Source organism: Cydia fagiglandana, chromosome 27 (assembly GCF_963556715.1).
Source record: "Cydia fagiglandana chromosome 27, ilCydFagi1.1, whole genome shotgun sequence".
In the NCBI taxonomy this organism is placed as follows: Eukaryota; Metazoa; Arthropoda; class Insecta; order Lepidoptera; family Tortricidae; genus Cydia; species Cydia fagiglandana.
In genome coordinates, this window is record NC_085958.1 from 3098293 (window position 1) to 3111144 (window position 12852).

At 40.7% G+C, this 12852-nt stretch overlaps 1 protein-coding gene across 1 annotated transcript in view; it reads left to right on the plus strand.

Annotated features, from left to right (window-relative positions):
• Window positions 1-12852, plus strand: part of LOC134677977 (uncharacterized) — a 386613-nt gene that overhangs the window by 368238 nt on the left and 5523 nt on the right. Inside the window, exons 7-15 of the mRNA XM_063536409.1 lie at window positions 197-311; window positions 1839-1966; window positions 3696-3811; window positions 6527-6636; window positions 6974-7110; window positions 9509-9607; window positions 10430-10549; window positions 11314-11436; window positions 12269-12370. Coding sequence (XP_063392479.1) covers window positions 197-311; window positions 1839-1966; window positions 3696-3811; window positions 6527-6636; window positions 6974-7110; window positions 9509-9607; window positions 10430-10549; window positions 11314-11436; window positions 12269-12370 — 1050 coding nt within the window. The remainder of the gene's footprint in view (window positions 1-196; window positions 312-1838; window positions 1967-3695; window positions 3812-6526; window positions 6637-6973; window positions 7111-9508; window positions 9608-10429; window positions 10550-11313; window positions 11437-12268; window positions 12371-12852) is intronic.

The window sequence follows — 12852 nt, forward strand, 5'->3', positions numbered from 1 at the left end:
ACGCATAAATGCTTTAATAAAAAATCAAAAACGTCATTTCGAAGTAAAGAGAAGTGAACAGTGAGCAAGTGAGCACTTCGAAGCAGTATATATCTACTAGCTTACGCATAATTTCCGATGATGATGATGATCTCATTGGTCACAATGATAATGTTGATGATAATGATTGTAATCTTAATAATGATATATTTCACAGTGGAGGAGCTAGTGTGCTTAGCGACGTGGAAGGAAGGCTCCACGAGATACTTGGTGGGGAAGATATCGCAAGTACAGCGTCGGAACGCTTTGGCCTCCGACGAAGACACATACAGGTAATAGAGTTAGACCAAGAAAAATCTGCAGCGATATTGACAGCCCACGCAGTGCCTGTGTTATTTTAAAACGTCAAACTTCTATGAAATTATGGCGTATATATAACAGTTGCACTACGTGGGCTATCAAAATCGCTGCAGACTTTTCTTGGTCTAACACGAAATATCATTTTGTTAATGGTTTTTAAAGAGGAACGAACGGACTCAATTCTTGCGGCATTTAGGGGTCTTGTTTAATACCTACTGACACTATAAAATTAATGACTCGCCAGCTAAACTCCAAGACAGCACCGGCACAGTTAGTTTTGTAATAAAAGCAGGCGTGGCTCACTCCGCGATTTCGTCGCTTTGCTACAGGTCGCTAAAAGTACATCCGTTCCACACCAATTTTGGGGAAAGCCAAAAGCCGCGCGTGGCGCTGTCGCCACCTAGCGGCCATATCTGTCCTGATCGTAACAGACGCGTTTTGTTAGAGAGCGAGTCTTCTGTACCTAGTACTATTATTTACTCTGTGATAAAAGTTAAAAATAAAACGGCATAATTGGAAATTTCATATCAGATGAAAAAAAGACGTAGAAAATTAAAACAATTGAAAGAACTAATGTCTCGTGCTTTCTCTTAAAGCATTTCAAATAAATATCACAAAAGAAGTCCAAGTAGGCATGTTTCCATGAGAGACTTATGCCCAGTTGCACCAACCACATTTAACAGACTGGTTAACGTCAAACAGCAGTGAAGTATCAAATTTCCCTTGCAAATAAATTTAGCGAACGCTTTAACGGTGACGGGCGGTTTGATGCAACCGACCCTTGGACCACGGCAGTGGAAGGGTTATAAATTAATAATAAATAAATAAATAAATATTGGGGACATCTTTACACAGATCAACCTAGCCCCAAACTAAGCAAAGCTTGTACTATGGGTGCTAAGCGACGATATACATACTTATATAGATAAATACATACTTATATACATAGAAAACACCCATGACTCAGGAACAAATATTAGTGTTCATCACACAAATAAATGCCCTTACTGGGATTCGAACCCAGGACCATCGGCTTCGCAGGCAGGTTCACTACCCACTAGGCCAGACCGGTCGCCAAATTGTTAATGAATAATGATATAGTCGCCAGCCTGTCGGTATTCTACAGGTTGCACTTCGGGGAGTGTGCACAAGAGCTACACGACCTTATTCCACCGTCCCCATTCTATTATCGGACTTTTAAACGCACGGCTCGTCACCATCCTTACTTGGTAGATATTCCACCAATTCGCACGAAGCGCTTTGCTTCTTCTTTCCTTATGCGCACTGCCAAGGAATGGAATTCCTTGCCGGCGTCTATATTTCCGTGTTCTTATAAGCCGGCAACCTTCAAATCAAGAGTGAACAGGCACCTTCTGGGCGAGCTCGCTCCATCGTAGGCCACGTCTACGCCTCGGCTAGTCTGTGGCCATGAGTAAGCCCATTCATAATTTAAAAAAAAACTGATAAATACGCAGTTTCAATGTCCTTCTTGTCCACAGATGCTTCATCTATAAAGGCCAGCACAGCGACAAAACTATGACGTACTACATCGCCCAGTCCGGAGATGCAACCTGCAATGGTCTATCGTCACCAACTGACGGCAGTCGAACCATGAGGCTGACTAACAGTAAGTAGAAATAATATAACCTCTAGCCGCCCAGAGACCTATAAAAAGGTCTCCTGTTCCATTCTAATTTGAACTTTGTGTTGACAAAATAAAATTTCATTTTGCTTTGCAAGGTTTGACGTATGGGCGGCTAGAGGTCCATCGGCGGAAAGTCGCCAGCCTGTCGGTATTCTACAGGCTGCACTTCGGGGAGTGTGCCCAAGAGCTACACGAGCTTATTCCACCGTCCCCATTCTACCATCGGACTTTTAGACGCACGGCTCGTCACCATCCTTACTTGGTAGATATTCCACCAAATCGCACGAAGCGCTTTGCTTCTTCTTTCCTTATGCGCACTGCGAAGGAATGGAATTCCGTGCCGGCGTCTATATTTCCGTGTTCTTATAACCCAGCAACTTTCAAATCAAGAGTGAACAGGCACCTTCTGGGCGAGCTCGCTCCATCATAGGCCACGTCTACGCCTCGGCTAGTCTGTGGCCATGAGTAAGCCCATTCATAATAAAAAAAAAAGGTTAAAGTTTATTGCACACAAGAAAACTTATCGTACAAAAGGCGGGCTTAATGCCAAAAGCATTCTCTACTAGTCAACCTTAAGGCACGCAGAGAGATTGTGGGCGATGCTACTAATCACTGAAGCTAGAAGTAGTAGTAAACTACTTCATTTTACAAAAAAAAAAACATGAAAGAACACACATCATTAGTACAAAGGCGAACTTATCCCTTTCAGCTAATCTGAAATTTAGCATGCATAAGCAACACGATAATACATGTTTGTTATACATTTCTTCTATAAAAATGTCTAAAGTTAAACGTTTTAGGACAAAGAATAAAGCCCTGGGGTACTACAAACACAATTGTTAAACCAACCGTAGACTGAGTTTGAGAGATGATTAATCGTTCTGTTTTATAAAAATTATATTATGTCGATACAAGGTAAAAAACACAATTTATTTATTTCATACAATTTAATTTTTCTAGTTTTCTTGATCAACTCTATCAAATGCCTCCGATAATTCATAAGTACTAGGTACAGACGACTCACTCTCTAACAAAACGCGTCTGTCACGATCAGCACAAATATGGCCGCTAGGTGGCGACAGCGCCACGCGCGGCTTATGGCAAACCCCAAAATTGGGGTCGAACGGATGTACTTTTAGCTACCTCTAGCAAAGCGACGAAATCGTGGAGTGAGACACGCCTCCTCAAGGTTACATTTATTCAGGATTTGACCTAACTTTTGACGTATCTTACTTGGGCATACGATGACCGTATACATTTCTTTAATATTTGAAACTTTTGAAACTAATCTACTTTTCAAGAAGCTTTCAAAAATGATTGTAGACTTCATTGGTGAAGAGCTGGCAGCTTTCTCGCCCAACGTATTAGCTTAGCAATACAGCGGGGAAATGCTGCCAGCGTCCTCGGCACCATGCCAAAGGGGCCCAATTTCTTAGACATATTTTAATTTAATTTTATTTTATTTTGTATTAGTTTTTAGTTTTATTTTATAGATAAGTTAGTTTATTTGTGACGTTCCACGGCAAAAGGTACCTTATGGCGGCTGGCGCTTACGTCGCATAGCGCCGCAATAATATTGGAGCGGCGTAAGCGCCGACCGCCATAAGGTACCTTTACCCGTGGGACGTCACATTTTTATTTTTAATATTTGTATCTACCTTATAAATAAAAAAAATACCCATAAAAAAATCTACAATAATATTTCTTTCAGGTGATGACGAGCACAACCGGTGCCACTTCCCAAGTTGGATAGTGGACCACCACAAGTGGTACAGTTTGGACCACACCCATCAGTACCATTTTACAACCAAGAATGCCACGCTGAAGGTATGTTTTCTTCAAATACCTACTATTTTAATTAAAACCAAAATATTCAGAAATCGTTTATTTTGCTAGAACATTATGGGCTCTCTTCACGATGGGCCAGCGCCGGCCACTCCAAGCGACGCAGCCATGCGGTAGAATGAGATAGCAATATCACTCGCTCCCTCTAAGGCATAAATGTGTCCCTTTGAGCGGCCGGCGGTGGCCCATCGTGTAGAGGAGCCTTTACACAGATGGTACAGTTTTATTTGTCATGTCAATAGATTTACATGAATGCATATTCTGCCACACTAGGCATGCAAAACTTACACTAATGCCGGCTACATACGTAACGATAAATCGTTGCGATAAAACTGTGCAGTTCGACTGTGCAGATAAATCGAACCGTGTGTATGACAAATCGTTGTCGATTATCGTAACGATTTATCGTTACGTATGTAGCCGGCATAAGTAATACATTTAGCCTAACTTACTATAACATTACATTTCTATAACCAGAGATTAATATAAGTAAAGAAAGGGTGGTAACTACATAAATCAGTTTTCTTACCAAAACGCGCGTTATTTCGTAGGTAGTCGACATCTAGCGCCGTGTAGCGGAACTATCAGTACCCCTACTCGACACCAAATGTATTAATCCGGTTATAATATTAGATGAAAATTATTGAGAATTAGAGTTTTCGCTCGCCGAGACATCTATTGTCGCCTAGCAGTACTGATAAATTTCGCTAGATGACGCTAGATGTCGACTCCGAAATAACGCGCGTTTTGGTAAGAAAACTGATTTATGGAGTTACCACTCTTTCTTTACTTATACAGGGTGTCCCAGAATTCGACGTCAAGCCGTAAACGGATGATAGACCAAGTCATAACAGTTATCATAAAAATACAAAAAAAAATTCAACTCATGTTCTTTAAAAATTATGGCCACTTTAAAAATTCACTAAAAAATCCACACCCTGTAATTATTCAAGATTACACAATAATAAAAAAATTAGAATAAATTATGGAATTTGTAGTAACAAGAGTTAAAGAACCATTACAGGGTGTGGATTTTTTAGTGAATTTTTAAAGTGACCATAATTTTTAAAAAACATTAGTTGGATTTTTTTTTGGATTTTTATGATAACTGTTATGACTTGGTCTATCATCCGTTTACGGCTTGACGTCGAATTCTGGGACACCCTGTATTACTCTTTGCTATAACTAAGTACTCTGCTAATCCGCGAAAAGATAACGTAGTCAATCAGTGCTAACCCGTTATACTTACTTGCGTACTTTTTACATGCAATTAAGCATGCACGCATAAGTATAACGGGTCAGCACTGATTGACTAGCACGTTATCTTTTCGCGGATTAGCAGAGTAATATTTTGGTTTTAATTAATATGGATTTCCGCAAAGTAACGCCTGATTCTATTCACCTACAATTTTACCTTAAGTTATTCTCGTTCAAAAAATTTCGGCTGAATGTATTTGCAGAAAAGTTTGCCTACTAACTGAGCATTTGCTTAAAACTTGTACAAATAAGTGTTCATAAGTTTATTTTGCCAGTTACTTAGGTACGCGTCGTACAGTCGCCATCAGATATATCGGAGCGGCCAAGGTGCTCACAAATATCTGAGCACGCCTCTATTGTCAAGGCGTTAGAGTGCGTGTTCAGATATTGTGAACACCTTGGCCGCTCCGATATATCTGATGGTGACTGTACCTTGGTTCTAGTTGATTTTCTGCTCGTTATTAAAAACTATGCTCAATAAACAAATATAAATAGGGGAGCCGGGGGCTTAATGTAACAGGGGTAAGTAGTAACGCTCAATTTTGACTGGGAATTAAAAACATTTAAATTTTTTTGCTGAATGACTTTCTTATAACTCGAGGAATAACTTAAACACCCATTTCCCCGCCAGACATTGAAGCGAGTGGATGTGCATACGAGCTCTATTTCGACCGGGTATTGTAAAAACTTACGGGGTAAGTTGTAACAACTCCCAGTTTTTGATAAAGTGTCTGGGGTTAATGATGCGTAATCATTTAAAATTATTTTGTAATCGGAATTAATGCTTAAATAAATACTTATCAAACCCTCGTATTCAGAATCATAATATTATACATATTTTAGACAATTCAGGCCTTTTTCCTAAAACTGTTACAACAAGCCCCAATTACGGGATAAGTTGTAACAACTCCCAGTTTTTCAAAAAGTGTCTGGGGTTAATGATGCGTAATCATTTAAAATTATTTTGTAATCGGAATTAATGCTTAAATAAATACTTATCAAACCCTCGTATTCAGAATCATAATATTATACATATTTTAGACAATTCAGGCCTTTTTCCTAAAACTGTTACAACAAACCCCCCGCTCCCCTACAAACATAAACAAAATAGGTTGTAAAATCGCTGACTGTACTTTTCTTTACACAGGCAATTAATACTCATCGAGACAATTCTAAAAACCCCAAACACAATTAGGTTTCATTGTATAATCACAGAGTTCCTATGGCCACCCCCGTTCTCCATCATCAGATCAGCTCGATGACACCATAATATTGCATTGTCACCCGACTTACATATTATGTATGCAAAATTTCAGCTCAATCGGAAACCGGGAAGTGGATCAAATTTAACTTGCAAGATTTGATTACAGACTGACAACGGGACAGGTGAAACTGGTGAAAGTAATTAAAAGCTTCTAAAAATATGATATAACATTGCAGATAGCGAACGCGGATGGACAGTTGGAAGAGAAGCGGTTGGTCTGCCACTCCATCTTGGAACAGAAGGAGAAGAAGCATATAAAGCTGGTCGCACACGTCACTAAGGGATGGTGAGGATATGGTCCATTTGGTTTTATATTGGTTACATATTTGATTCGGTCAAGTTATGGTGGTAAAGGGAAGACAAACAAATTATAACCAGCAAGAAATGATTGTAGTGTGCTACCTTTGGGTATGATGCTTTACGCACACTAGCGTCCCACCTCCCTGACCCCCCCCCCCTTACTTCTTTAGCATGAAATATATCTCGGTTGACAGTTTTTTTCATTTTTCAGCCCAATCATAATGTCCTAATATCTTAAAAGACCAACCCGTTTTTGTTTGTGTTTCAGTACCAGGGACCGAAACAACAGTGTTTAACTCGAGTTTCTATTTGTCGTGTTCCAGTGAATCCGGGCACGTGTGTCTCGTGTTCCACCGGCGCTCCGCCCACGTGCTGGAGCTGCGCTCGGGCTCCGGGCTGTGGGAGTCCCCGCAGGACGCCTGCGCCGAGCCTGATCACGACCCATCCATCACACTCATCAGTAAGTCCTCTTGTCTTCAAGTCTTCCTGATTCAGTGAATCCACGTGTGTCTGACGGAGCAAGAGCACTAGTGCTGTCTCTGTTACTCTTCACTAGGAGTACGCTCGGGCTTGGAAGGCTTCACAGGACGCCTGCGCCGAGCCTGACCACGACCCATCCATCACACTCATCAGTAAGTCCTCTTGTCTTCAAGTATTCCTGATTCAGTGAATCCACGTGTGCCTAGTGTTCCACCGCCACGTGCTGGAGCAAGAGCAAGAGCACTAGTGCTGTCTCTGTTTCTCTCGCTCGGGTTGCTTCACAAGACGCCTGACCACGAGCCCTCCATTACACTTATCAGTATGTATCCAGGATACCGAACATCTGGATGTTGGTTCTATGTTCCTTTTCCCCTCATTTATCCCCTCATAGACCACCAAATTTTTTTTCTGGTACCTATTGAAGCTATCAATTAAAATCTTTCCTTATTCGTGGAAGAAAGAGAGAGCATCCGTTAAAATTTTCAAATTTCTTCTTAAAACCTATGTACAAACATCTGTATATATCGTGCAGATTCCAACCATTGGCGATAAAAAGAGTAGTGATCGATTATTTCTTATTCATTTATTATTATTTCTTGTCGTAGAAACGCACACTACACATACTGGTAAATGAGTCCTGTAAATAATAGATATACAAATATGTAACTCTGTTCGCTGTTCAGTGTTCATACTGTCACCCAGTAATTTCTAAGAGAAAATACAATATACGAAAAAAAACTCTCCTATCGCTACATATACGAGGGGCGTTCAAAATATTCTCGGTATTGATATCTTACAACCTCTTCTTAAATTTCTTTCGTTACTGGCCGTTAAGGTTTATTCATTGACATTAAAAAAAAGTATAATTCGAACCGAGATGTTCTTTTGTTTTTCTGCAATTGCTGAACAAACATGAACATCACGTGCGAATTGACAATGTTAACTAAATTAGAACATCAATGCGTCATAAGATTCTCGACAAAACAGGGTAAAAATAAAAAAACCATAAAAGTGGAAATGGATTGTGTTTACCGTGAGTCTGCTCCTTCTTTATCTACCATTCAAAAGTGGTCAAGCGAATTTAAACGTGGAAGGGAGAGTATTGAAGATGACCCTAGACCTGGTCGGCCTGTAGTAGCTACTTCACAAGAAAATATTGATAAAGTGGAAAAACTTATATTGGAAGATGGTCGAGTGAAGGTAAAATCTATAGCTCAAGTAACCAATCTTTCTATTGGTATCGTACATGATATTATCCATGAGCATCTTAATATGTCAAAAGTAAGTGCAAGATGGGTTCCGCGAATGCTGACTCAGCTTCAAAAAGGCATGCGTGTAGCGTGTTGTTCCGATGTTATTGACCTGTGCGGTGAAAATTATGATGCGGTGCTGCAAAGAATAGTTACTGGAGATGAAACCTGGGTTCATCATTATGATCCAGAGAGTAAACAAGAGTCCATGCAGTGGCACATTAAGGGTTCAGCTCATCCCAAGGAGTTCAAGGTCGTCCCTTCAGCTGGCAAGGTCATGGCCACGATATTTTGGGATTGTGAAGGAATATTATTAATCGATTATAAAGAAAAAGGTGTAAATATCACAAGACAGTACTACACTAACATTCTACGTCAATTAAAGGATGCAATCAAAGAAAAGAGGCGAGGAAAGTTAACCAAAGGTGTTCTGCTTCTGCGTGACAACGCCCCCGTCCAGACTGCTCATATTGCCAAGGCAGCTACTGTTGAATGTGGGTTTGAAACTGCTACTCACCCACCGTATAGTCCGGACTTAGCCCCCAGCGACTTCTTTTTGTTCCCCAATCTTAAAAAGCATCTGCGTGGAATTTTTTTTCTGACGATGAAGCATTGAAGGCGGCAGTGGAGGAGCATTTTTACACCAAAGAATAAAAATATTTTTATGAGGGATTAAAAAAAAAATTGATCGATCTTTTAAGTGGATGAACATAGGGGGGGAGTATATTGAAAAATAAAAATATCAAACTTTTCGTACTTGTTTGTTTTCATTCTCATACCGAGAATATTTTGAACACCCCTCGTACATCCTATTCGCCAGAATTCAATATAAATTATTTTACACCATGCATGAAATAAAGCACCAGATAATTATTAGAAAAACACAGATAATAGTTATTTTTAAACACAAGTTCTATTTAATAAACCGGATAGAAATATAAAAATTTGGTGAGTTGACCGTGACGTCACGATGTAATGTTTCATATAAATTCCATATTAGCAAATCGTTTTGACAGCTCTAAAAAAGTAACTGATTTGACTAGTAGGAAAATACCCTATTATTCAAGTAGTTTATTTGCTTCAAGCAGTCTCCGTTTTGTATTGATTTTTTATATCTGTCTGTTACAGCGACCTCTTTGACTCCGGAACGGTGTCCTATCTTCGGCCGGTACAGTGTGGTCAGCTCTTTAGCTGACTCAAGGCGGAGGCGGCAACAGATGACCATAGGTACGTATATCGGCTGGGTCTTCGCCTGCTTGAAAGGGGCCTTGACCCTCGCTCCGGGTTTTTCCTGATGCAAAGGTTGTCCATCGCAATTCAACGCGGCAACGCAGCGTGCGTGATGGGCACCTTTGCGTCGGGGGCAGCCCGGGACGGTCCGTAGGTAATTTATTTTATACATATTTAGTTTATATTTATATTTAAGTTTAGTTTTATGTTTGTAGTTTATATTATGGTACGTATATTTTATACAGAGTAGTATATATTTGAATTATAAATTGTGGCTTTCCATCACAGAAGGGTCCTTATCCTTCAAGTGCAATAAGGTCCATTCCATGAAATCCCAAAAGGAATTCTGTTAAAAAGACCTTTGATTTAATTGCAAGCAAACTGAAGACGCGGGGTCAAATCCCGCCTTAGCACTAGCAGCCTTTCTAGGTTTCCCTTCATTAATTATTTATGTTATTAATTACCAGAGAGCTGCCAGCTTTCTCTCGCAGCGCATTAGTATTGCCATTCAGCGAGGGAATGCTGCCAGCATCTTTGGCACAATGCCGCGGCAGCCTTTTTAGATTTATTTTAATTTAAATTAGTTTAGTTTTTAATTTTAGTTTATGTATTTAATTTATTATAATATAAACCTCCACGAGAGGGTTAATATAATTGGTCAAACCAATTTGTCAGTCAGTAAGAACCAGGAAAACTATACTCATCCTTTTCTTTTGGGAGCTGGTACTAGTGTAAGACAAAGATAGTATGATTCTCTCTGTCTGAAACGAGACTGTCCTTTGACAAACTATAATTAAATTTAAAACTTGAAATTTTCAGGAGACGCTGAAAGCACGGAGATTGAACCGAAATGCGTTCCTGGCGTATACGACAGCGCTAGTATAGGTTGCGGCGCGGCTCAAGACAGTATCGAGTTCAAGTCCGCTTGCCCCAGTACTGGTAAGTTGCTGAGTTGCCTAAGTGAGGTACGAGATTGAAAAGCTTGATTATATCACTATTGTATACAATACTTTTTCTACGAGTCAACAAAAATAATACTTTAAACTAGTAGAATCATACAAACAAACCAAACCAAAAGTATACAGCTAAGATACGCGAGCAGCCGCGATACCTTCATACTCGTACCGCGCCCCGGCGGGTTGTTGCTATATGTTAGTGTTTATAGTATTTTATACAATCGTGATATAATAGAGAGCTTTTCAGTCGAGTATCGTCCAAAGTATACAGCTAAGATACGCGAGCAGCCGCGATACCTTCATACTCGTACCGCGCTCCGGCGGGTTGGTCAACGACACCTTCTCGTAACTCATGAGGCCCTGGTACTTGCTCCGCGCTAAATTCAATTTCTAGACAGTTTTTTTCTCGATTTTGGCCACCGTAGCCTATGGAGACTAACAAGCAACGCTAAGCGGTTTTCGTAGTCTATGGATGTTGCTGTATTAAGGGTGTCACATGCGCGTTTCTAACTTATGAAGAAATTGTTTCTACTATACAACCTAAAAAAAATAATTAATTTGAGCTATAGTTTTGTTTCGTCCTCTTGACCGCGGCGAGCTGTGATTGGTCGATTTCCTCCTTCCTCCTCCTTTATCCTTCCTCCTTGCCTCCTCTCCTTCCTTCCTTGGTCCTTCCTTGGTTGGTTGGTTGGTATTTCTTCGGTCTTTGCCACCTTTTAAATCAAATGACTATTCTTTTTTTTTCAGTGTATACTTGCTACGGTAGCTGGCAGTCCGGCGCCACCGGCTACGTGGTAGCGGCGCCAGCGCAGCCGCGGAGCACGCGCCTGCGCACAGTCTGCATCGTTTACGAGCACCACAATAACAACGGTATGTAGATAGCACAGACAAAACATCCTCCATACTGAGCATAGTCGCGCTACCCCCTCTGCCACGCATACGGTAATTTTACTCCATGTTCGAGTCGAAAGTGTCTTTGTGTGACGTCCGTGTCTTTGAACGGACCAATCACGGCACGGGACTTCGCTCACCTCGTCCCGCGCACCCCTGCATTTTTGGCATCATCGGTTGCATGAAATAATTGCTCTAAACTCTGTCTAGAGGATTCCTAGTCTATGGTAGATAGATTATGACAATAAAAGAAAAGTTACTTATGTATGTACAGATGTAGTATGTGTGTATGTGTAGATCTTCCATCGTATTTTCACGGAAACGTACGAACGTGTCTTGCTATTTCAGTCAGTCTCGGTACAAAAAGTACTGACGTTGACTGAAGTAGCATGACAAATACGAACGTTTCCGAGAAAATACGATGGAAAACAATTATGCACTACATCTGTAAATTCTGTAATGTAATTTACAGTACATACGGTGATACTTTACCGCACTAGTGCGATAATTAACACATTACGTAACTATTTCGGAAATTTAAAGGGCCATATGTAGGTACTGTAAAACTTTGTACGATACATGTACGAATAGGTAATTCGCAACTCGTGTCGATTTAACACTCCCTTCGGTCGTGTTCTAATTTATCACCAGTCGTTGCAAATTTTCTACTTTTCGCACTTGTAATGTACTTACAAATAATTCGTAAACCTTAAAGCAAACACGTAAGGTGAAAATAGTCAGGTAGAACTGACTTTTCGTATCGTATTGTACTATTTTAGTAATATTTTAATAGTGTATTGTTATTTTACAGAGACCCACGGAGGCACGCTGTCTTTGAGCATCGTATCGCACTCGTGTGATCGCTCGGCGTCGCCCGGACCGCCTGACAGGGCCTACAATCTGACACTCAATGGTGAGTCTCGTTCTATTATATCAAAGGAAAAAGGAAATGTCACCATCTTGCGCGAGATTCAAATGCATGACCATTTAGAATCTTCTTCTTCGTCGGTATCACTTTGAGAGAGTGGTCGTGGTCATCACTTCAGGTGTTGGTGGCAAGCTTCACAACACGTCGCCACTCTTCTCTGATGGCCGCCTTCCTCGTGCATTCATGTAGTGATGATGAGCCATTTACCTTTTATCTGGTCAGTCCACCTCATAGGCGATCTTCCTCGTGGCCTGGTACCCTCGACCTTTCCCTGGACCACAAGTCGCTCAATAGCCATCTCCCCTCGGCGGCATACGTGACCAAAAAAGGTGAGGATACGAGACTGCACCAAAGATGATAAACCCTGCTTGATGCATTTAGAATACCGGGTCTATTAACTGAGCTACTGAGGTTTGCTCTATGCCGAAATCTTTTTACTCCCATCATTTTCCTCGCGTTATCCCGGC